The sequence below is a fragment of the Patella vulgata genome, chromosome 6 (genome assembly GCF_932274485.2).
Source record: "Patella vulgata chromosome 6, xgPatVulg1.2, whole genome shotgun sequence".
Classification (NCBI taxonomy): Eukaryota; Metazoa; Mollusca; class Gastropoda; family Patellidae; genus Patella; species Patella vulgata.
Genome location: NC_065884.2, coordinates 44,007,737 through 44,033,736, shown reverse-complemented (window position 1 = coordinate 44,033,736; position 26,000 = coordinate 44,007,737). Strand labels below are relative to the sequence as shown.

Here is a 26,000-nt window from a genome sequence, read left to right as displayed (position 1 = left end):
GGAGATAAGACAAGGCAAATATCTTAAACTCCTTTTTTATTAAATAGACAATGCCGGACAATATTGATGATATAGTCTCTACCATTACCTTCAATGATTTTGCAATTGAAGAACCAATGTACACATCTAATCTTGTCTTCGATATTCTAAATTCACTGTCCACAAATAAAGCTAGTGGCCCTGATCTTATTAATAACAAAATATTAAAATCTTTTTCACATAGCCTGGCAGTTCCATTAAGTAAAATTTTCACTCTTTGTCATCAAATACAACTTTTCCCAACAGATGGAAAATGGCAAATATTGTTGTGATATTTAAGAAGGGAGATCCACAATGATTGTTGTAACTATTGACCTATATCCTTGCTTAGTACTTTAGGTAAGGTTTTCGAGAAGTGTATTTATAAGTTTATTCATAACTTTGTTCTCACTCATGATATATTAACCGATTTTCAGTTTGGATTTAGACCCAATGACTCCAAAGTCTACCAACTTTTAGATATTTATGATGAAATTTCCAAGACCCTTAAGCAAGGTACTGAAGTCAAAGTTATATTTTTTGACATCAGCAAGACGTTTGATCGTGTGTGGCATAAAGGTCTACTACATAAACTAAATGCCATTGGCATAAAGGGTAAAATACTTTCACTCATCAAAAACTATTTACAAAATCGAAAACAGGCTGTTGTGTTTAAAGGTGAATATTCCAAGTTAAAAACCGTATTTTCAGAAGTTCCCCAGGGCTCTGTCATGGGACGCCTCCTTTTCTTGATCTATATCAACGATGTAATAAATGATATCAACTCTATCCATGAAATTCTCCCGAAAACATATGCTAACTAATGTTAAACTGAATTTCAATGGGGCTGAACTTAAACATCTCGGAATAATATTTCATAGAAGCTGTAAATGGTCTTCCCATGTCAATTATGTTATTGCCAAAGCCAGTAAGATGATTGAATGCTTTCACAGTTTCAAATACAGAATCTCGCGTAAATTTACAAAAGTTTTATTCTGCCAATATTTGATTACACTGACGTGTGGAATAACTGTAGTCAAGACTCTGCCGCTAAACTTGAAAAACTACACTTGGACGCATTACATACTATTACAGGCCTTGTTAGAGGCACTTCACACAAACAATTTGTCTTATTCAATGAAATGTCCAAAAATCAAACCCACGGATATTTAAATATCCTTGTACCCTGAAAAGTTACTGATCTAAATCTTTATCTGGTACATAATCAAACCCAATATAGCAAAAAATCATGCTAAAATTTTGTTACACAAAAACTCCTTTTTTCTGTCGGTAATTGATGAATAGAATATTTTGCCTGAAGGAATTAAAGATGCCCAAAATATTTCTACCTTTAAGCGAGAGCTATATAATATAATCAGTCAGTTTAAAATCCCAAAGTATTACTATTTTGACAACGTCAGTACCAAGTAATCCATTGCAGGATTCGTAACAACAAAAGTAATTTAAACTTCCATAAATTCCTTATGAATGAATATCAATGATAACCCAAAGTGCTCATGTGTCCATCAAATAGAGAATCCCGAACATTATTTTCTCTACTGTAATAATACTAATAATTATTCCGATATCTGCAATACAACTATTAATACACTGCCATATGACCAACAAACGGTCTATCTATCTTAAAGGTAACAATGATCTTGGTGATGTTGTAAACGAAAATATATTCTAGATAGTTCGTCATTATTTAAAACTTAACAAAACGTTTTGACACATAGAAAATTATCTTTGCGATTGACTGGAATATAAATAATTAACAATAAGTCTTTAACATAATGAAATCCTTGAAATTTCACACAAATTTTGCATGTACATGTAGCTCCATGTGTGAAAGACGAGATGTGCGGTGGGGTACATCATTAGATTGTACATTATTAGATTGTTAAGCTTACTTTTGTTATAGTAGACACACATTTTGGCAATATTTTAGTCTCAGAATGAATGGTGTCCCTTAAAACTCCTTTTAATTAACTTTATAATGAGGGGCATATATGTAAAGATTTTCTACCTTATTTCTGTGGTTATATTATTACAGGTTGTGTGAATGGAAAATGGAATCAGAACGGAAAATGGATAATAAATATCATAGAATTGAAACTAAAACAGCCGTTGTTAAAATGACTGGAGCTGTTCTTACAGAAGCATCACAGTTTGAATCGGATGATGAGAGCCAGTCAAATGAAGCTAGTAGGCTACTTAATGGTGCTGTTAATTCAAAAATGCCCACTAATTCTTGGCAAATTACCTCAGACAAACAACCACATAACAAATTGAAACAGCCATCAAATATTGGAAAGAATATTTCACCTGTTAATAAAAGTGACAGAGATTTGAATTCACTTTCTTCTCCATCTAGTAGATTGTATGATGTTAGTGCTAGTCCTGAAAAACAGTTGAATCGTTTCAATCCTTTTGATAGAGATTTAAATATTGATGATGAATATTTTGACGATTTCAAAGATAATTACTTTCTAACTCCAGATCAAGAAGATTTAATAAATAACACAAGATCAGGTAATACCTATCATTTTATTACTGGTTAATAGAAAATACTGAGGATCCAGTATATGAATCGTAAAATACTGTCAAACTACAGACACTGTTATTTATTAGAGATTGAAAGGTTTCGGTGTATTTTATAAAAGCAGTTAGCCACGGTGGCTAAGTTGGTAAGATGCTGGCTCGCTAGCCTGGAGGTCGTTTGTTCAATCCCTGCATTGGCCGAGAGAGTCTATCGTGATTTTCCGATGGGGTTTCCCCTTGTCAGTGGTGCAGAACGGAGGATTTGACAAGGACAGCTGTCTAGTCGTTCGGATGGTACGAAAAACTGAGGCCCCGTGTATACATTGGTGTACACGTAAAAGATACCTTGGCAGTTGGAATTCGATATAAGCTTTCTGCAATTTATATACATGTAGCATTGAGCTTAGTCAGAATTTCAACTTTTTGTAAACTTAGCGATTATGGTTTTCTATTTTTTTATTGAACATTTTACATGTATGAAAGAGGTGCATCACCTATTTTGAGACTGTTTTAATAAGTTGAACACCAATTTGGTTTGAATGATTTCTGGATGTTGCACCCAGAATTACTTCTCTTGATTTATATACTGAATGAGAGGAACATGTACATTGTATACTTGATCGATAAACTAATTGATTATTCAACCCCTTTTCTCGGTAGAATCGTTTTGCAGTAATGAATTTACGCCAACTGAAGATGGTAATTCAGATAGTGAGGAAATTACTTTTGCTGATCTTGGACTTGCAGAAGACCATTTCTCACATCCCGAGGTAAAGGATTAATTTTTATACGCCTATATTGAATTGTAGGTCAGATATGTTGCCTAATATTTCTTGTGAATTCTCTACAGACCATATTTATCATCCAATATGTCAGACGAAGAATTCCAGCAATTTCTAATAATACATATAACTTCCAGGGTTATTGTCCCTCACTACTTTGTAGAATCATGTGAATAACAATTTTTTTTACATATACTATTCAAAAAAAGTAGGGGATATTTGATTTTGGGGGCATAATACTAAAATATGCAAATGACTACGAAAAAAGTCACTATAGAACCTAACAGAAGAAACATTTCCAGTTACATGTGACGCCCAAACGCACCAATAGCTACCGCATGGAATGCAGGTGATGCTTGGGATCATCATGGGGGTCCAACCCAAGATTTGCACGACTCTGACTTTGAATGTTACAGTCATTGTGGCATTGAATTCCAGGGTGGAAACATCAGTTTAATTGTTTTAGTGACCAGAAAACAAATTTTGATATGCGTCGGCTTACCCAAAATGAAAGGTTACGTGCCCTTGGCATGCTACAGATCGGCACAACACAGGCGGTTGTGGCGCGGACGATGAATGTTTCTCAGTCTGTCATAAGCAGGCTATGGTCCAGATACCGTGATACACAATCTGTACAGGACAGACCACGCTCAGGTCGACCAAGGGCGACAACTCAAGCCCAGGATCGATTACCTTGGCCTTGAGAAATCGTGTCATCACAGCAAATCAGATCAGCGCTCGTCTTCAAACAGACACTGGTGTGAGAGTGAGTGGCCAGACGATTCGGAATCGACTGCATAGGGGTCACCTTCGCGCCCGACGTCCTCGCGTGATCCCTTGTTTGAGAGATCATCACATTCAGGCAAGACGTCGTTGGTGCAGGGATCGTCAACACTGGGATAATCGACGCTGGAGCAATGTGATGTTTTCAGATGAGTCAAGGTTCACTGTTGATTTTTTGGACAGACGTAGGAGGGTGTGGCGTCGTCGAAACGAGCGCTTCCAAGACGTTAACGTCATCAGACATGATCGATTGGGGGGTGGTTCTGTTATGGTGTGGGGTGGCATCACTGTTGCTGGAAGAACGGCTTTACATGTTGTTGCAGGGCGTGTTACAAGGCAGTACTACCGGGACAACATCTTGGCAGTCCATGTTGTGCCGTTCGCACGATGTCATGGCCGCCGTTTCATCTTCCAGGATGACAACGCAAGATGTCACAGGGCCAGGATCGTTACAGGTTACCTCCAACAACAGAACATCACCACATTACCTTGGCCAGCACTGAGTCCCGACCTCTCCCCCATCGAGCATGTCTGGGACATGCTTGGACAGAGGTTACGTCAACGTCAACAACGTCCTGCCAATGTCCAAGAACTTGCTGCTGCGTTGCAACAGGAATGGGACAATCTGGACCAAAATGACCTTAGACGTCTCATTAGGAGTATGCCACGTCGGATCAATGCTTGTTTGGCAAACAGAGGAGGATTTACCCGTTACTGACTTGGTTGTGATGCTGTGGTAACTTTGCTGTTTGACCCCGGGTATCATTTTACCCTTATAATGGTCAGTCTGTGCCTTACTTAGTCTAACGATCATTTGGAATAAATCGATGAATGTGAACTTCATTTCATTTTGTCATTTGTTTCTTCGTCAGTTTCATTAGGTGACTTTAATAACACTTAAAAATCAAATATCCCCTACTTTTTTTGAATAGTATATATTGTTAAGATCAGTGAAATGATGAATCCTATCAAATTTCAACAGTTTCCATTTACCTGTAGAATCTTTTGAATGCTCTAGCATCAGACGTTATCATCTGATCAGACTGAAATTTATATTCATTGTTAAGTTTATTAGAGAACTGAGTTATTGACTGTATCTTCTTATTTATAAAAACTATTTTATAATATTTAAAGCTGAACTCCGATTACAAAACTACAGAAATAATCAAATAAAAAAAATTAACACCCTAAACAATCGCCATACTTGTTTTCAAGTTGTAGAACAATCATGGCGATTGTACGGCGTACAAAAACAAAGGCAGGCCACGCCCACATCCAGTCCACGCCTTGTCAACCACACTGTCCACATCTGGCTAGCAATATTTCAACTACCAATTACCTACTGACTGATTGACGTTTTTTCACTAACAGTTTACTGAAAGTATTATTAATTGCTACACAATTATTATATCTGATCAGGTACATATCCAAACAATAAAAAAATCTACCAACACCAACCAATTCTATGTTGTTGACATAACATCAAGGGACATAACTACATCCATGTACTTCGCAAGATGGTGAATATTTTAAAGTGAAAACATACTTCTTTGATGGAGAGAACAACAGTTTTATTGCTGCTTTGGATCCATTTTGGAACGATAATACTAGACTTTGTAATACTAGAAAATATTTGGTGTTTCCACGCTGTTGTACAAAACATTGCAAGAAATAGGAAAAAAATTGTTGGTGTTGGTAGATTTGTTATTGTTGGGGTAAGGCAGTTTTTCTCATATTTTTAGAGCAAAAGTACACCGTGGTTTACGTATTTCCTCTGATTAGTAAAATAATATGTACCTGATCAGACATAATAATTATGTAGCAATAATATTTTCAGTAAACTGATAGTGAAAAAATGTCAATCAGTCAGCTGAAATATTGCTAGCCGGATGTGGACAGTGTGGTTGACAAGGCATGAACTGGGTGTGCGCATGGCCTGCCTTTGTATTTGTACGCCGTACAATCGCCATGATTGTTCTACAACTTAAAAACAAATATGGTGATTAATTAAAGCGTTAATTTTTTTAATTTAATTATTTCTGTAGTTTTGTAATCAGAGTTCAGCTTTAACAATCTTTGTCATTAATAGTCATCTAACAACAGTTTAGAGTAATCTCGCCGAAGTGCCACCATTGGAAACAGGAGTCAATCTTTAAAATCTATCTCCTTTTACAATTCTTATCCGATTTTCATCATCTTTATATTTTGGGAAACCATTCACAATTTGCAACCTATCTCTTAGATCAGAATTTTGATATTTGACCTAGATTTATTTAAAGCGACATCATAAAATTCAATTTTCTAATGATAGTACAAAACTTTGAAATTCGGTCAAATTTTGATGTCAAAGGATTAAGTGGGACATATGGAGCTAAATTTGAAAGTTTTATCAAAACTGATTTGCAAAAAAGGCTCTGGGCAACTTTTAGGAAACAGAAATTTTGCCCGGGTGAAAAAACGGAAGTCAATCTTTAAAAACTATCTTGTCCAACAAATTCTTATCCGACTTTGAGTATCTTATATTTTGGGAAACCATTCACAATTTGCAATCGATCACTGAAATTAGAATTTTAATATCTAAATATTTTTCAGTTAGTAAGACGCTGGTTTAGGTCAAATATCAAAATTATAATCTCACCAATATATCACTGTTACCAAATGATGCTGGAGTTCGAATTTCGTGAAAATTAGACCGAAACTGCTTGACAAAATGTCGCTCCTTGTACGCAAATAGTGTAAAAGGTTGTGGATCCTCAAGAGGTCACAATTTTTATCCGATTTTTATCCGATTGGTTTCCAAAAATATGACGATATTGAAAATTGGATAAGAATTGTAGGACGAGAGATAGATTTTAAAGACTGACTTCCGTTTTCAAAATGGTGACACTTCCTGTGAATTTTAACTTAGAGAGATTACTCTAAAAAGTTAAATATCAGACCTCATTTTCAAAATTGAGATAATCAGAATTAAAATTAGGTCATATGCATGCGTGGTAGAGACCACATTCGATCTTTTCAATTAGAATTTTGATTTTTGAAGTGATGTCATGAATTGGAATTTTGAAAAAAATGCTTGGACTCTTCAATATTTATAATTCTTATGACATTTTTTTACAGGGGCACTTTGGTCTAAGTAGTCAAGAAGAACTCGAGCTGGCAATCAGTGCTTGCAAACACTTGATCAAAGCAGTTCAACCTAATTCTGATAAATACAAAAATTTAGTGAAAAAGCTTATACAGTTAAGATTAAAGAAACAAGAGTTGAAGGTAATATTGTAAGTCATAATGTGAAAAAATGAAACCTGGCCATTAACTGTCTATAAATAGTTTCATTTGTAAAATGCATCATTAGTTATTAAAATTGGTAAGGACTTTCAATAACCGTGCATGTTGTGTAAATATTTTCAAATAAATTCAACAGCATATTATTACTTTTATGGGAAACTATGATTATCAAAGAACCGTAAGTGCCTCTAATGTTTTATTGTTTGGCAGAGCCTTTTAATAACCATTTGTTTCATATTACTATTTTCTTACATGATTTAAGTTAAACATACATTATGCAAGAGCTAAATCTGATTATTGCAAGTCTTTATTTAGGCTTCAGATGTCATAGAAATTATAAATTAGATCTTTATTTACACAACAAGCACAAAATCAACTCTGTAGACCCACAGATGGCTTGGATTCAGCTTGGATTTAAACGGGATTTCGTTGACTAATTTAATTTTTAATGCTGTCGTGAGCGGAGATTAACCATTACGTTGACGTCATACTCCTGGATCGAGGCTAAATGATAGAGTGTACGAAGCGAGGCCACTGTTGAGCGATGCCTTAACAAATGACATCTAAACTATTTAAAGTGCAATAAACTAAACACAAATAATGACAAATTATACAATTCCTGGAGACCGTGTGATGACTAATACAGACGGACAGGTCTTCTGTCTTAATAATATCAATAAAAATATTTTTATTTCCCCAATAGGCACGACGCCACTGGTGTATACCTATAGATTTATCATAATTGTATTATAATATTATGTCCTATATTCACTTGATTTAATGCATGCCCAAAATACAAGTAAGAATGAAAATTTACCCTCTCACTCATTTTGTCCAGTTGTTATAAAAATCCAAAAAGGTAAAACACAAATTCGGATATGATGACAGCAGACAAAAGACAGCAGAGATTATGTAGGTGGAGTTAGTGCCTGTCAATCAAACGATCGGCCATACTAAGAAGCGGTGAAGATGGAATTCAATCCCATTTTTAGTCAAAAATTACACTGGTGATAACTATGTTCAGAATAAAGTAGTTTGACAGAAATTTTTAATATATTCTTTATTCATCATCTATTTTTGAACTGTTATAGCAAGAATGGCTAACTCCTTATAAAAATCTCCCATAATGTACCTTTAACCTATTTCAGATAAATTCATCAACTTTTTTTTATATCAAATATGCAAAAATACTTACATGTAAAATATAATAAAGATAATAACCGTTAACCAAAATATTGGTCCGAGTGGTCTTTATTTAATAATAAGTAAATAACAATATGTTGAGTATTTTATTTTAATTTGGTAAGAGTGGTCATCTGTCCCGGAACATGTCTTGATACCGAGTAGTCTTCTAAATAAATAAATAGATAACAATATGTTGAGTAGTCTTTTATTTTAATTTTGTGTGAGTGGTCTTCTGTCTTGGACTGTGTCTTGGTCCTAGTGGTCCTCTAATCTTGGTTTCGAGTGGTCTTCAGTTGGTCCGACTGGTCGGTCTTAGTCCGAGTTGTCTTTGTTCAGAGTTGTCTCATTACTGACTGAGTGAGTATGACACTGGCTCTCTAACTAGGGTATTCCTGGTGTCCCTTTCTCAGTGGCACAGGATGGAAAATTAGAGAGAGAGAGAGAAATAGGGTTTACCGTCCGCTCGACACAAACTTTGTCATTTCAGGACTAACATGCTATTAATTATATTTCAATAATTTGCTTGTGCGTAGAGGTCTTTAGCAGTGGGAGGAAACCGGAGGACCCGGAGAAAACCCACAAGGTTGGACAGGCGACCTTTCTCCTTGTCACGTACAACCAGGGATTCGAAACCTGGAAAATCAGAAAGTGTTGAGTCCTTCGAATGGATGGAAAAACATGGGTACTCCTTGGTGTACACGTAAAAGAAACTTTGACAATCAGAATTGATCAAGAGTAGACGGAAGCTCTGCTATGTAGGCAAAATTTCACTAATAGGGTACTGCATGGCAAATGCCTGTCTTCATTAGCTGGTGATGGTGCAATATAGCCTGGTTGGTACTGACGTGCCATTAAAATTAAACACCATTTCATTTCATTTCAAGCAGGACATTCAACTCCATTTTATTTCTTATTTGAACATCAAAGGCAATATAACATTGATAAAGCCTTTGAAAATTCTTCACCGTAGTAGTAGAAAACAGATGCTGAGAGTTAGACCTTGGAGAAGAAAGAAAAGATGAAAGTTTTCTGTGGATTACACAATAATCATCCTTGTCAACTTAAGTTACATGATGGGAAATTGTAGAAATATTCTTGAAACCATTACAAGAAGAAATGAATTTATGTAGAACACATAGAAGAAATGATTCTGAAAGAAAACATTTTGCCTTTGCAAACATTCTGAAAATGTCCACCAGTAACAGTGAACCTTCCATCTTGGAAATGTAAAACTTGGAACACCCAGACTATAATATGTTATAATCTGATTGTTTTGCTATTTGAACAGATTATATCTTTTTCAAGGAAAGGAACTCCATAGTTTATTACAGCATTTATTAAAATGAAATGAATGGGGTTTAACTTTCTGCTGTGACTGGACTGATGAAGACAGGCATACGTCATACAGTGTACTATGAGGGAAATTTTGCCCTTTAAGAGGTGCACCTGTCTACTCTTATGTCAAATTCCAACTGCCAATTTGTACACAGGATCTCATTTTTCCGTCCCAATCAAACGATCAGACAGCTGTCTGTTGGGTCCTCTGTAATGCACCACTGACAAAGGGGAACCACGCCACAAAATGCTGATAGACATTTCTTCACATGACAAGCCTTAATTAATTTTTCTTAGACCATCGGATGGCTGAGGTATTAAATGGATTCAACCTTTTGCACCATAGATTCAGTTAATGTTAAATTGGACGATCAAGACTTTGTTTATTATCGTAGCAATGGTACTTGACAATCAAGACTATTTAGTCTAAATCTTTTTAATATAATCATTTTTTTTGATATATTTTTAAACTATTATAGTAAGAAAGGCCAGCTCTTTATCTAATAATTAGGAACCGCGGCGGCTCAGTGATTAAAACATTGGCTTAAAGATACATTATGGGAGATTTGATAACGAGTTGGCAGTTCTCACTATAATAGTTAAACACTAGATAACGTAAAGGCAATTTGTTGAAAATTTCATTCAAATTGATCCACTATGAACCAAGAACTAAGCGGTTGAAATTTCCGGCTAGCCTTGATCATCATTACTAAAGTCAGTACGATAAACAGCATAGTCTCGATTATCCATTTAATCGTTAAATCGTGAAGGAAAGTTATGCTGTAAATTGGTTCATAATCCACTAATGATCACAGGCTAGCGATGCCATCTAGAGTTGATTATGGTCTGGATAGGTTAATTAATGTCTAGTTAATAGTTTAGATAACATTTCAGGCCTAAAGAAAGACCTGCAATAGGCAGATTTAGCTCTTGCATAATGCAACCTGGATATCCTGTGTTCCCCCTTGAAATTCGGATTAGACAAAAAAATCAATATCCTGTGTACACATCAGCGTGCACGTAAATGATCCCTTGGCAGTTATAATTTGATATAAGATTAAGAGTCTGGACAAAATTTCTCTCATAGCACACTGTATGTTGTATGCCCGTCTTCGTTAGCCCAATCGGGACAAAACAGTAGGACGTTAAACTCCATTTCATTTCATTTCTTTATCTAATTCTTATATACTATTCAAAAAAAGTAGGGGATATTTGATTTTGGGGGCATAATACTAAAATATGCAAATGACTATGAAAAAAGTCACTATAGAACCTAACAGAAGAAACATTTCCAGTTACATGTGACGCCCAAACGCACCAATAGCTACCGCATGGAATGCAGGTGATGCTTGGGATCATCATGGCGGTCCAACCCAAGATTTGCACGACTCTGACTTTGAATGTTACAGTCATTGTGGCATTGAATTCCAGGGTGGAAACATCAGTTTAATTGTTTTAGTGACCAGAAAACAAATTTTGATATGCGTCGGCTTACCCAAAATGAAAGGTTACGTGCCCTTGGCATGCTACAGATCGGCACAACACAGGCGGTTGTGGCGCGGACGATGAATGTTTCTCAGTCTGTCATAAGCAGGCTATGGTCCAGATACCGTGATACACAATCTGTACAGGACAGACCACGCTCAGGTCGACCAAGGGCGACAACTCAAGCCCAGGATCGATTTATCCGTACCTTGGCCTTGAGAAATCGTGTCATCACAGCAAATCAGATCAGCGCTCGTCTTCGTACAGACACTGGTGTGAGAGTGAGTGGCCAGACGATTCGGAATCGACTGCATAGGGGTCACCTTCGCGCCCGACGTCCTCGCGTGATCCCTTGTTTGAGAGATCATCACATTCAGGCAAGACGTCGTTGGTGTAGGGATCGTCAACACTGGGATAATCGACGCTGGAGCAATGTGATGTTTTCAGATGAGTCAAGGTTCACTGTTGATTTTTTGGACAGACGTAGGAGGGTGTGGCGTCGTCGAAACGAGCGCTTCCAAGACGTTAACGTCATCAGACATGATCGATTTGGGGGTGGTTCTGTTATGGTGTGGGGAGGCATCACTGTTGCTGGAAGAACGGCTTTACATGTTGTTGCAGGGCGTGTTACAGGCCATTACTACCGGGACAACATCTTGGCAGTCCATGTTGTGCCGTTCGCACGACGTCATGGCCGCCGTTTCATCTTCCAGGATGACAACGCAAGATGTCACAGGGCCAGGATCGTTACAGGTTACCTCCAACAACAGAACATCACCACATTACCTTGGCCAGCACTGAGTCCCGACCTCTCCCCCATCGAGCATGTCTGGGACATGCTTGGACAGAGGTTACGTCAACGTCAACAACGTCCTGCCAATATCCAAGAACTTGCTGCTGCGTTGCAACAGGAATGGGACAATCTGGACCAAAATGACCTTAGACGTCTCATTAGGAGTATGCCACGTCGGATCAATGCTTGTTTGGCAAACAGAGGAGGATTTACCCGTTACTGACTTGGTTGTGATGCTGTGGTAACTTTGCTGTTTGACCCCGGGTATCATTTTACCCTTATAATGGTCAGTCTGTGCCTTACTTAGTCTAACGATCATTTGGAATAAATCGATGAATGTGAACTTCATTTCATTTTGTCATTGTTTCTTCGTCAGTTTCATTAGGTGACTTTAATAACACTTAAAAATCAAATATCCCCTACTTTTTTTGAATAGTATATAATGCATCTTTTAAACTGGATCTGTTCATAGCCAGCAGAGACAACTTTACTGAAAATGGGTGTATATTAGGGTCTGACATGCCCCGGGTCCATGTTTAAAATATTAAGTCTAATTTATGTGTTGGTATTTCTTCAGTACTTTGTATCTAAGATCAAATCATTGTTTATATTATAAGGAAGGTCCAGATAATATAGATCCTGAGATTAAAGCTGTTACAGGACACAGATTTAAAGAAAAACAAAGCAGTAGTTCGAAATATTATTGTGAGAAATGTAATGGTGTTATATGGGGTATGATACAACAGTGGTATAGATGTTTAGGTATGTATATACATTTATAATATATGTAATGTCTGTTTGTTTGTACGATAACACATCTAATGGATTATAATTACCATGTGACTGCATTAAATCAAGTATTATCCATTCATACCTACACTAAATAGGTATATTAACACTTACACTTATAATGTTTTAAACCTAGTTGATTACTGTTTAATGCTTTTAATACTTACACTTAAAAATGTTTTAAACTCAGTTGACATTAATACTTACACTTATAATGTTTTAAACTCAGTTGATTACTGTTTAATACATAAATACTTACACATATAATGTTTTAAATCCTGTTGATTACTATCAAAAAGTTAATTGTTTTGAATTAATGGCATTTTGCCTCATTTCTAAAAAATTGAATAGTTCTATTAAATCAGTACCAGTAACCCCTTTTTTTTAACATTACTGACCTAATTTCTAGTTTTGACCCTATAGAACCCATTGATCTCTACTTGACACCTTTGATCATATTCATATGGTCTATTTCCACAAAAATGTAAAAAGTACAAATAAGGGGAAAAAAATGGTTTACTCAATATGTGATGTAAAATTTTCGCAACCATTAAAAAAAAACAATATTGTACATCAGCATGGAAGTACCTTTTTCCGAAAAATATTTTTACAAGGTTATTATTCAAAATAAAATCAGTATATATATATAAAATTATGTTGTCAAAATGTCCATTCCGTTATGTGGTAAAACTAATCATTCTCAACTTTGAACTTGAAAATCTGCTTTTAAAATTGAAAAGCCAGTAAAAATTACAGTGCTTTTCAATTAGCCATCCAGTAGAGTCGAATAAAATGTCCTATCGTTAATACTTTGTTAGCGAGTTAACCATACGTCCCATTATCATGTTTGTCACTAGGCGTCGCTATTAAATCAAAGATAGGGTTATGGTCAAACAGGAAAATCCTACATAATAGTATAGAAAGAAACATTTCATAGAATGGAAAATCCAAACAATTAAGTTGATCACACATGGTTGTCGCACAAATTGTATGTCTCTTCTGTTGGTCTGTTCCAAGACATAAAACACTGACTGATGGAGAGGTTTTCACTCAGAAAACCAGGGAATGAGGTGGTCAAAGCACTGTTAATATCATGCATGTTTATACAATGTGAAAGAGTGCAGGCAGTCAAAGTATGTCTTTTCTGTTATAAATAATGATAACAGAAAAGACTTCTTTTATCAAGATAGACAAAGCAAAAGATACTTTGTTAAATGGTATTCAAACATTTATTTAGACAACTGGAGTGAAATTAATGACTTTGAATTTTTGTCTTTTCCGTTATGTCTTTACTTTTAATCTTTGCTTCAGTGTACTCTTTAACTGAGTTGTTATTAGGATTCTTGGGACAAAATATTGTATAGTGTTATGAAAATGATCATTCGGAGGATATTTATTGATAATCAGCTGTTGAGACAATCTATTCTATAATAGAAATAGATCAACCTATTACTAACAACCTATTTTTCTGTTTAGACTGTGGTTATTCTTGTCATGTCAAATGCTTAAACCAAATTACAAGAACCTGTGCTAAATTAAAAGTAAGTACCAGTAATGGAAATTGTCAAAGGATCATAAATCATTGTAAATAAGTTCAAAATTGAACAAAATGTAGAATCCTTATTCTCAGTAATCAAAATTTGATACTTTTCATAGATCTAGGTTTCATTAAAAAAAAAAGAACAGCGAAGGTATATTGTCGTCCATCCGTCTGTTCACATTTTATTTGTGGACACTCTACAGATCAAACTTTTTATCCAATTTTAACGAAACTTGAAATATAGGTGTATCTCCCAAAGATCTTGGTTCCTTTTGAAATTGGCATGTATTGGACTGGAACTTCATGGATTATGACATCTGATTGTACGAAAAATAACGTTTTCAGCTTGTGGACATGTTTATAACCCAAAGATCTTAGTTTCTTTTGATTGTTGCCCAGATTTTTTGAAAAATCACAGTTTTAGCTAGTGAGCCCCCTAAAAGTCACAATTTGTATTCAATTTTAGAAAACATTTAAATATATCACTGTTACAAATCAATAAAGGTTGAGTTCGAATTTTGTAAAAATCTGACCAAAACTGCCGGACAAAATGGCCGCACCTTGTATCAAAATAGTGTAAAGGTATGTAATTCCAAGGTTGTGGGCCTCTAGAAGTCACAATTTTTATCTGATTTTGATGAAACTTGAAATGTATGTTTATAATCCAAAGATCTTGGTTCCTTTCGATATCGAACTGTAACTTTCTGGATTATGGCCCCTGATAGAGGTCACAATTTTTATCCGAGTTTAAAAAACATTTAACTGTATCATCTTTACACCCTAGTGACGGTTGAGTTTGAATTTCGTGAAAATCGAATTGAAACCAGTATGTAATAATACCAAGGTTGTGGACCATCTAGAAGTCACTATTTTTTTATCAGATTTTGATGAAACTTAAAATATATGTTTATGTCTGGAAGGTCTGAGTCCCTTTCTCTATTTGCGCATATCAGACCGTAACTTCCTGGATTATGACCCCTGATTGTACGAAAAGTTGCGTTTTTAGCTTCTGGACCTTCCAGAGTTTACAATTTTTATCTGATTTTAAAAACCGTTTAAATATTTCACCGTTACACCATAATGAAGGTTGAATTCGAATTTCGGAAAGATCGAAACGAAACTGCCCAATGAAATGGTCACAATTATTATCTGATTTTGATAAACTTAAAATATGAATATATCCCGAAGATCTGAGTCCCTTTCGATCTTTGTGCATTTCCGACCACAACTTCCTGGATTATGCCCCCTGACTGTACAAATAATCACATTTTTTATTTAGCTTGTTCTCTATCCATTTCTTGCCAAATGTGGGCGTATCTTGCCTGGCAACCGCTGGTTTGGTGATGCTGTATCCAAAGCAACATACAATTATAGGTGGGCTGAAATTCGACCATGTATCTGTTATCGCTTGTTACTTCAGTCAGTTATATAGAAGGATAACTCGTTTTCCATTTCTTGGGTCACTTCCGTTTCTTCAAATCTTCATTACACATCTTTTGTAGCAATGACCTCTGTTAAAATTGTATTTGGAATGTGTTCAACCAGTTCAATCACATATGAGATAATGGCAGACACCAATATTATGCTTTAGTGTGTCACCATTTATATTTAATTAAGAAAAAACACAAAAAAACGCCTAATGTACTTAATGTAGAATGGCATTTGAGATAATATTTATCATTGACAGGTAGAAGAAAATCCCACCTATTGGTTATCTATTTGCCCACAGAAAAGTTTAGCATCTCAGAATTACAGATGTTTTGAGTGTCGACAGCAAGTTTCCTATAGTATGTATAAAATCTAATTGATCATTTATACAGGCCTTGAAATGTTTAAAAAAAGCTAGCTTTTTTCATACCTGTCGCTTCAGTAAATAACCTGTCACTCTTAATTATCAAACTCAAAGAATAATCACATCACACATATCCATACATGTAGGTACACACATACGTGGTTAGGTCTTTGACGTACATTGCTCTATATAAATCTCGTAATATGAAACCTTTTTATTTCTTTGACATCGGAATGCCTAAAAGTTCTTGAAAGTGGGCGAATCTGCTTCTCGGCGATTCGAAGATTCATACAATTCTATCATCTGTATCCACGTGATTTCCGCAAAGTATCATGGTACCACACTTCCGTACTAAATCGAATACTTCACTGTTGAGTTGTAGAATTCAGATTTAAAAATATCCGTAATAAATTGAATATCAAAACACAAATCACACCTGTGCATGGCACCGTATTTACATGTACCGCGTGCGAAGGACAGATAACGCCACCTGGAATTCCCTTCTCACATATCCAGACTATTTTTACGCTACAAATTATATTTATATATGAAATATTTTTCTGACCTGATTTTTTGATTTTCTCAAATTGTCTTATAAATTATTCATAGCCTTTATTTATGGAAATTGTTTAAAACTTTTTAAATGATTAAATACACCAAGCAACGAGCCGTGTGCATTTCCATTCCAACCACTACTATATTTACTTTGGTGTCGTTGCGGTAGAATTATTTCAGGTGACTTGGGGGTGCGTTTTAATTTATTTAGATATAATACTCCATAATGCTATAAACTAGTGTCAAGCAGATCAAAACAAGCGTAGATGGTGTGAAATTCATTGATATCAAATTGTCTACTTCCAAACTGTGTGAGTAACTGTCGCCTACGACAGAGCGAAATGTAATTGTAAACAGTGCAAATGGCGGCTTTTCGCGGTATTTCCGTGCTTATTTCTTGCATTTAGAAATGAATAATTAAATGTACGTGACAAGGACGTGAGTATCGTGGTCAATTTACTGAACATCAAGTAAAATCATTTAGAAACGAATAATTAAATGTACGTGACGTGGACGTGAGTATTGTGGTCAATTTACTTAACATCAAGTAAAATTTAGTCCACCTGTCACAAGCGACATGTAGTTTTATTTGCTACCTGTCAGACGAAAAAATCGCGACAAGTAGACAGGCAAACATTTCGAGCCATGAATTTATATCTTATGAGTAATGTGCAATTGAAATTGTTATCTCACCTGTAGGTAAATCTGTCCATCCCAAAACTTATTGTGAGCACTCTACAGAGTATACAGACTACATTTCATTTATGAGCCAATCTTTTAAAAATTTATATATGTTGTCAACATTAGTGGGATGCAGACATCTAATTATAACAATTTCCATTCATTACATCTAGAGTTATGGCCCTTTTTTGCTTTGTAGAATCTAATATTCTTGTGACAAAAGTGATCATCCAATTGCTTGAGATAGATGTGCATTGTTCCACTTAATGAAATGAAGAAGCCAATTGAATTTCAACAATTTCCATTGATTGCTTCAAGAGTTATGAGTTATGACCCTTTTAAAATAAAAATTATAAAATTGGATTCTCAAATTGTATTACTGAAACAAGGCAGTCAATCAAATTTCAACAATTTAAATGTGATACTTCTATAGTTATGACCCCTCCTGACTTTTTAAATTGTTGTAAATTGATTGCTTGATATCTTTGAAAAAAATAAATGTGCGATTAATTAATATTGGTCATCTATTTATTTTGGGATTTCGGCGGGGGACATCAGCCTCACTGTTGGCTTGTTGTTAAACTTACAGTTACAACAATCACTGATAATTACATAATGCCAAGGGGCACTATGAAGATTGTTCAGTAAAATGATTTTGCTTTTTATTTTTAAATATTCCACAAACTTGAAATATAGGTTTATATCCCAAATATCTTGGCTTCTTTCGATATTGGCATGTGTCGGACTGTAACTTCATGGATTGTGGCCACCTGATCGTAAGAAAAATCATGTTTTTAGCTTGTGGACACTGTAGAGGTCACAATTTTTATCCGATTTTGATAAAACTTAAAATGTATGTTTATTACCCAAAGCTCTCAGTTCCTTTCGATATTCGCACACATTGGACCATAACTTCTTGGATTATGGCCCCTGACTGTACGAAAAATCACGTTTTAGCTTGTGGATCCTCTAGAGGCCACAATTTTTATCCAATTTAAAAAGCCCAAAACTGCCGGATAAAAAACGTTTAAATGTATCACCGTTACACCCTAATGACGGTTGAGTTCGAATTTCATTAAAATCTGACCGAAACTGCCTGACAAAATGGCCGCTCCTTGTAAGCAAATAGTGCAAAAGTGTGTAATACCAAGCTTGTGGACCCTCTAAAAGTCACAATTTTTATCCGATTTTGATGAAACTTAAAAAAAATCTTTATATTTTCACACATTTAGACATTTCTCCTAAACAATTTTCAACCAAATTTGTTATGTATATTGCAATGGAGTTCATATATCCATAGCGGTGGATCCATTTTCCCATTTACTTTTTTTTTCTGCCGGAATTCAGAGAAAACAGTGGGTATGAACTGAGAAGGAGTCTGTGTATGGTATGCTCCAGGGCCCCTAAAGACCTTTAATGTTCTCACATAGTTTGGGAGTCTTTTTCAGTTTTGAATTTAAATCTGCAAAAACAGGCAAATGTCGACATTGCTCATAGACAGAGAGAATTTATTAATGAATTTAAAGCCAAGGGGACAATTGTTAGTCATTGTTGAATCATTACACACCTGTGTAATTAAATGTGTTTAGGTGTCGGCAGTGTCCTTTTACTGTACAATTGTTGTGAGTCGCTTCATTTCTCTACTTTCATGAGCTCAACTAATTTTTTTTTTATATACTTTGATTAATGTTTTGTTTTATTTTAAACCTAGGAACTGGCAGTAATGTACCAAGGTTATGTGATTATAGTGGACAGAGTTATTGTGAATATTGTCACTGGAATGATACTATGGTTATTCCTGCTAGAGTGTTACATAACTGGGATTTTGAACCTAAAAAGGTAGCTAATTGCCTTTAGCTCATTGGGCCGATAAGGTTAAGAGTATTACCGTATATATCGGTTGTGTGTCGTTGTTTTAAATTATCGACTTCAACTAAACTGCTTGCTTGATATTGTTGTCAAATTTGGTAGGTATGATCCACTTTTTGAATTGAACACAATAAGAGGCATTTACTGTTGACTTTCTTGATTATAGCTAACCATCTGTTAAAACATGATGGTAACACAGCATGTATTGTTCTAAACATTCTTATCTGTTTATGCAAATGTATCAAAGCTATCTTCAGGTCTGAGTTTTTGTTGGAATGTTATGAAACTTCTTCTTTGATTGGCATTTAGTAATTGAACCTATTAACACAAAGTACAATTTTATGGATACACAATTACTGAGTTCAAGCAAATGATAAAGACATGGGTAACTTCGCTTAGTATTAAACTGAGCAATTGTGTACCATAAAATTGTACCTTGTGTTGTTATGCAACTTCATTATTTTCTTTAGTATGTCTATTTGTAATATAATCATGTTTTTGATAACAGTTCCTTTACTTATCTTTCCGTATGTCCATACACATGAAATTTGATTGGTTGAGACCTTGGGACACAATAAATCTTCGTCAATTTGAGGAAGAATGTTTAAACTTTGTGCAGGTGAATGTCTTGACAAAGTACTATTATGAACATTTTCAGCTTAGCCTAAGCAGCTATAAGCAGTTTGATTGATCAAAACTTGGGGATGCAATAAGTCTACTTCTAATTGAGGTAGAATGTTCAATTTGATGTAGATTTTATATTCGAGGCATAGCTGCTGTGTGGGCATACTTCCACACCTTGCGTGGATATCTTTAAATTTGGTGTGAAGCATTGGAATCAGAGAGGATAACGCTGTAGATTTTCAATATTCTAGGTCTTTCTGTTCCAGAGATATAGAGATCAAATTTCTTGAATGCATGAAGGATCCTTAATGGTTATCCATTTGGATAATCTGCAGTCTATGGCAACCTTTTTTTTTTTAGACAAAGCTGCTATGTGGGTGTAATTCCATGGCTTGTTTGGTTTTATTTTGACCTTCTAATATTGAGTAATTCAACAAGATAGGATACCTTTTTATCTTGTAGTTGTACGAATTCATATTCTAAGCGAAATGTTCAATGCACACATTATTAACACAGGTTGTTAAGGCCCCTGTGCCGCTTATATTGTGAATATATATTTATGCTGTGTTTTATCAACAGGTATCTAGAGCATCTAAACAGTTTCTACGTCTGATGTATACTAGAGCGGTGATAAGAATAAATGATATTAATCCCATGTTGTTTAATTTCGTAGATGAATTAAATGAAATAAAAGTAAGTAAATTTTCACTTGAGTTTTGAATTGAGTTGTTATTTGAAATATACAACTGGAGAGGGTTTATATAGTTCTGTAACTTGACTAATCCATTATTAGATATAGTGCAACACTTATGTGATCTGTGTTCACTAATGCATAACCATTATTCAGTACAAAATTTATATGGTTTGTTTACTAATACATAACCATTATTCAATACAAAACTATAACATATACCTGGTAGTCATATATGTTTAAACACCAGCTATCTTGCCATTACTCGGGCTGAAATACAAATGATGTCCATTTTAAGAACTACGCATACTGAAATAAGGCTGATGTGTTTGTTGAGTAAAATAAAGCATGCTCCTGCATTTAAAGCGAGGAACCACCCAAAGAATTGGATGATTCATTCTGACTCATGATCAGTACAAAAACCTAGGACCAAATATGTAGTACTCACCAGGGCTCAAAATTTGCTAATCTGTATCTAAGGCCATTTTTTGAAAAATGGCTGTAGACAGCAAATCCTTGAGATTATCGACGGCCATTTTTTTAAAAATCTGTTGAAAACTTAAATAAACTTCAATAATGATATGCAGTTGAATCAGCTCTTACCAAGTTTGGGTTCAAATAAATAAAAAAATATTTTGTGAATTGTTGTATTCCGACAGACTTGGAAAAGAAGAAGGGCTCATCTGTTCATTTTATTCTGCATGTTATAAAGAGACAAAAAGCACGAGTTTTTGGCTGCAAGTGCCCTCAAATGCCTGTTGTTCAATCCATTTCAGTTTATTGAATAAAATATTGTTTAGATTAAATGACATTGAAATTTTCATGACATACGACATTTGATTTTTTAATGACACGCGCCCTAAAACGTCCGCTAATTATGCTATGCTATTCAGGGATTCCGCGCATATTCTCTTCCTCCGCGTGTGATGATTTCCAAGAAGTCAATGCGCAATCCATTTACCGTATATTTGTCAATACTCTTTTGCCGCGGAAGTCCTGGCTCCGTCTTGTAGGCCTTCTCCGCTTGACATAGCCTATAGATGACGTTAAAACACAAATTCACATTTCAAAACTTTTTTTTGTTAGAAATTGTCTCTCCACGATGCCAAGTGACCTCGTCTGTCGTCTGCTAAACTGCTAAATAGGCTATAGCGCATGACTCGCGCACTATCATGTATAGATAACAAAACTACTTCCACTATATTCCAATCGAAATGTTTGCCAACATTTCTAAATATTTTTAGCTTGTGTATTTCTTTATTTGAAAACATAGCCCCCATTCAAAATATATTCATAAAACCTAGAAAATGCCATCAAAATAGAATCTTTTCTCTGACATTCGTGCTTGTCAAAATTTTCACGTTTCAATCTCGTAATTTCTCGCGTCTCAAGAGATCTCTACTTTGGGTTACCAATCATACAATTTCTGCTTTGATAATTTGTTCTATTTTTAGTAACGTCATTGGTAGAAACAGAACACGAACATTTGTGCTTTATAAAAGACAATTATCGTGGGAGGTATTGAGCTAGCCAAGTTTTACGAAAAAAATGCATCTCACACAATATGAAATTGACTTCCGATATGAATCCTATCGATGGCAATTTAAGGTATTTCTACGGCCAATGGCGGTCGTATTTTATTGATATTTTTCCGAAATTTACAACAGCATGTTTTCGACAGCAATGGCCTCGATGGGTTTCGTGAATTTTGAGCCCTGCTCACCACTTACATTATTGGGCTAGTTGTTACTTCAAATTTGTACTATTTGTTCACAGATTAAATAACCTCTCACCAAATACTGGTAGGGTAAGGCCAATAAATGACCAATACTAAAGTATATTAGTTTCATTTCTAACACACCTCTTTAGATTGCGAACTGTACAGTGTATAGACAGTTATATTATTATTAAAAAGTATATGCATTTTTATATTGAATACTTTTAGAAGCTAAGAGAAGAGTTGTTGATAATGAAGAAGTATATTTTGATATGTCCTCAAGCCATGGAGCTAAAACTTTTGAGGGAATTGAGCAGTCGTCAACATTTCGTAGAAAGTAGTGACATTTACAGTATGAAAGATTTAATGGAAGTACAAAGTGATGCTTTATTATCAGAAATAGCCCATGTTCACTCTACTTGGGCTCAACACATTAAAACTGATTGTGAGGTAAGATGTTTAAAATGAAGGATTATTACTTTTAGTCTGTTTAGCCTGGACTTACTATATTGTACCCTATTCAGTTGTCTGTTAGCTTTTTACATTTTCATCTTCTCCTTTTAGTTGTGAATTCAGTCAGTATTGAACATTATGATTTTCTAACTGTTTTTCTGTTGTACAATGTGAAGATTTGCTGCTGGTATATGCCCATATTTTCATGTGGATATATTATGTCTTTGCCACAGTGTGTCTATGCATCTATTTGTGCAGACATCTGTTGAACAGATTCTGTTCACATTTGTTTGTGGACACTCTACTGGTCACAATTTTTAAAATTTTTATCTCATTTTGATGGAACCTAAAATGTATGTTTATATTCCAAAGATCACAGATGAATTTGACTTTCCCTACTCAACAGGCCTTCCATAGACAAATGACTGGTTTTTATAAGCCATACTCACCTCCTTACCTTGCATGTCCACATAGATAATTGACTGGAATGTTGAATTAAACTGCCATTGTCTTCAAAGAAATCATCTTATCACGCAAAACAAATGTCATTATGTTTTTATCCAAATCAAAGAGATTTTTCAGGCTTTGTTACAAAATATCCAGCTGCTACAACACATGAATAGCTACTGGTGGGCATATGTTTGATTGTTAGGCAACCTATTTTTAACTTCTAAGTTACTGCCCTTTAATGTACATATACTATTGTAGGATTAATGCCCTTTTTAATTAACCCCAAATCAAAAGCTTGAATATTTCAACTGATAAATTTTTTATTCCAGCGTTGTCAAGGAAGAGGTTTTGTTTGTGAATTGTGCAAAGACAGTGATGTATTATTTCCGTTTGATAACATCGCGGTTGTTTGCTCTCAGTGTTCTAATGTTTTACACAGGTACAATTTTTTTTATTTCTGAAAGCCTTGTTAACAAAGGATGAACCCATTCGATATTCAGCATTCAGCAACCTTCCATTCTGGAATACATCCCTGGCTTGTTTAAATTAGTGAAACGTAAAGATCTATTAAATGTCTGTGAAGTTATGGCTCTTTTCACTGTGTGGAATCTTGTGAATGCAACACAATTTAGTCTTTGAATTTGATCCAATTGAAATTTATATGCTTTATTCAGATTAGTACAATGAAGAATCAAGCCTTCAACAATTACTTCTAGAATTATGACCCTTGTTCACAGAAGTTTTAATAATTATAAATCTTAAATCTATATTACAGACACTGTTTTGCCCAAGAGGGAAAATGTCCAAGATGCAAAAGAAGAGAAAGAAGAAAGGATGATTGAATATTGTTATTGTTTTCTTTATAATTGCTTATTTACTTTAAAACTTGAATTAACTGTTATTGTTATTGTTTTCTATATAATTGCTTATTTACTTTAAAACTTGAATTAACTTTTAAGATATATTTATTTTATATGAATCATTTTAACATAACCTTACTTTTTAAATTATAATCTTATTTTAAAACTACCAGGCTTGTACTGAAAGTGGTATTTAGTTATTTCTATTTGATTATAATACAGATTTCGAATTTTAGAATTTAGAGATAAATGGTGGGACTAATTTTATTTCTATTCTTTTTATCATTATTGTACATAGATAAGCCTCCTAAAAATATCAATAATCCTGTTACTGGTCGTATTCATTACTGTTAAGGGTATTACTTAAAACCGAATTTGTTTTAGATACATAGCTGCATAATCTAGAACAGGGCTGTATATAGGATTTTAAAAGTGGGGGTGCAGCAGAGTGGTGGGGCGCCAAATTAATCCCCAGTTTACCCATTGGAATGTGGGTGCCCTTAAAAAAAGACAGACTGATCAGTGCCTTAAGAGCATCACTGTGTGATCATAATCAAGTGTATTATTTTATGATTGAAAGTTTATCAAATTACATGGGTTGAGAAACTTTAACAAATAAAATATCCCAATTGACCAACAAGATGAAGTTTGAAATAGTTGTTATGCCGTATGGGTGGTTTACTCAAAATATGTCATTTAATAGCCTATTTATAAGGAATAATATTAATATTTAAGAGAATAAGATTTTTTTACGTGAAAACATGTTATCTTGAATAAATAGTTCAAAATTTCGTTTTACTTGTCTTTACTACACTAGGATCTTGAAGAGTTGTTATAGAATAGTCCAATCCCTAAAGTAGCTAAGTCTCTAACTCGACATTGAAAACACGAATTATTTGTCAATTTAAATCAACATTGATGTTGTGATCTTACCTGGAAAAGATGGGCTTCTGATATCCAATATTTAAGACAAAATAAACATTTTACCATTGGTACACGAATCAGCACCATTTGTAACAAGGAGATCATGGTAGCTAAGTGGGTAAGACGCTGGCTCGCTAGCCTGGAGGTCGGATGTTCGATCCCTGCATTGGCGGAGAAAGTTCATCCAGATTTTCCGGCGTGGTTTCCCCTTGTCAGTGATGCAGGACGGAGGGCCTGACAAGGACAGCTGTCTAGTCATTCGGATAGGATGAAAAACCGAGGTCCCGTGTACACATTGGCGTCCATGTAAAAGATCCCTTGGCAGTTTGAATTCGATATAAAAGTAGGCCGTAGCGCCGCTGCCCGGGCAAAATTTCCCTCATATCACAAACCCCATTTCATTTCATTTGTAACAAGGGACTGAAAGAACGAGGCTAGCCATATTCCACAAGTCCACTTGGCAAACCTCAGCAGATTCCAATACCCTACATCTAGCCTCGGCTGTATGATGAAGTCCGCCATTGGAACTACTTTCAAGTTCCCGGATTACCAACGGCGTTGCCCATGACCAAGCCTTTGAAGAATGTTTTATCATACAAATATTTCAAAGTCTGAAGCTGTTTTTCTTTCAAGTTTATCCGATTTTCTTCAAACATAGGCAACTTTACACTAAAAATTTTACAAACGCTTCAAACAATGCAATTTTGATAACAACTTTTTAAAAGCGGCAAGTTTTCCTAATTATATATCACTTACCGAGTGCCATAAGTCATGTCAAACGGTGACGTCATATTCTTATCTGGAGAGCATGCGCAATAAAAACTATCTGTGTAGATTGGAATAAC

The 26,000-nt window shown here is 35.0% G+C and overlaps 1 protein-coding gene across 1 annotated transcript; it reads left to right on the top strand.

Annotated features, from left to right (window-relative positions):
- Positions 1-339: 339 nt before the first annotated feature.
- On the top strand, positions 340-25,022 carry LOC126824749 (differentially expressed in FDCP 8 homolog A). The gene is made up of 12 exons (XM_056101644.1): positions 340-378; positions 2,075-2,553; positions 3,223-3,332; positions 7,245-7,394; positions 12,828-12,972; positions 14,476-14,540; positions 16,227-16,326; positions 19,279-19,406; positions 20,640-20,753; positions 22,697-22,918; positions 23,701-23,810; positions 24,147-25,022. Exons 2-12 carry the CDS (start codon positions 2,091-2,093, stop codon positions 24,211-24,213), a joined length of 1,674 nt encoding a protein of 557 aa, XP_055957619.1. The 5' UTR covers positions 340-378; positions 2,075-2,090; the 3' UTR covers positions 24,214-25,022.
- The last annotated feature ends 978 nt before the right edge of the window (positions 25,023-26,000 follow it).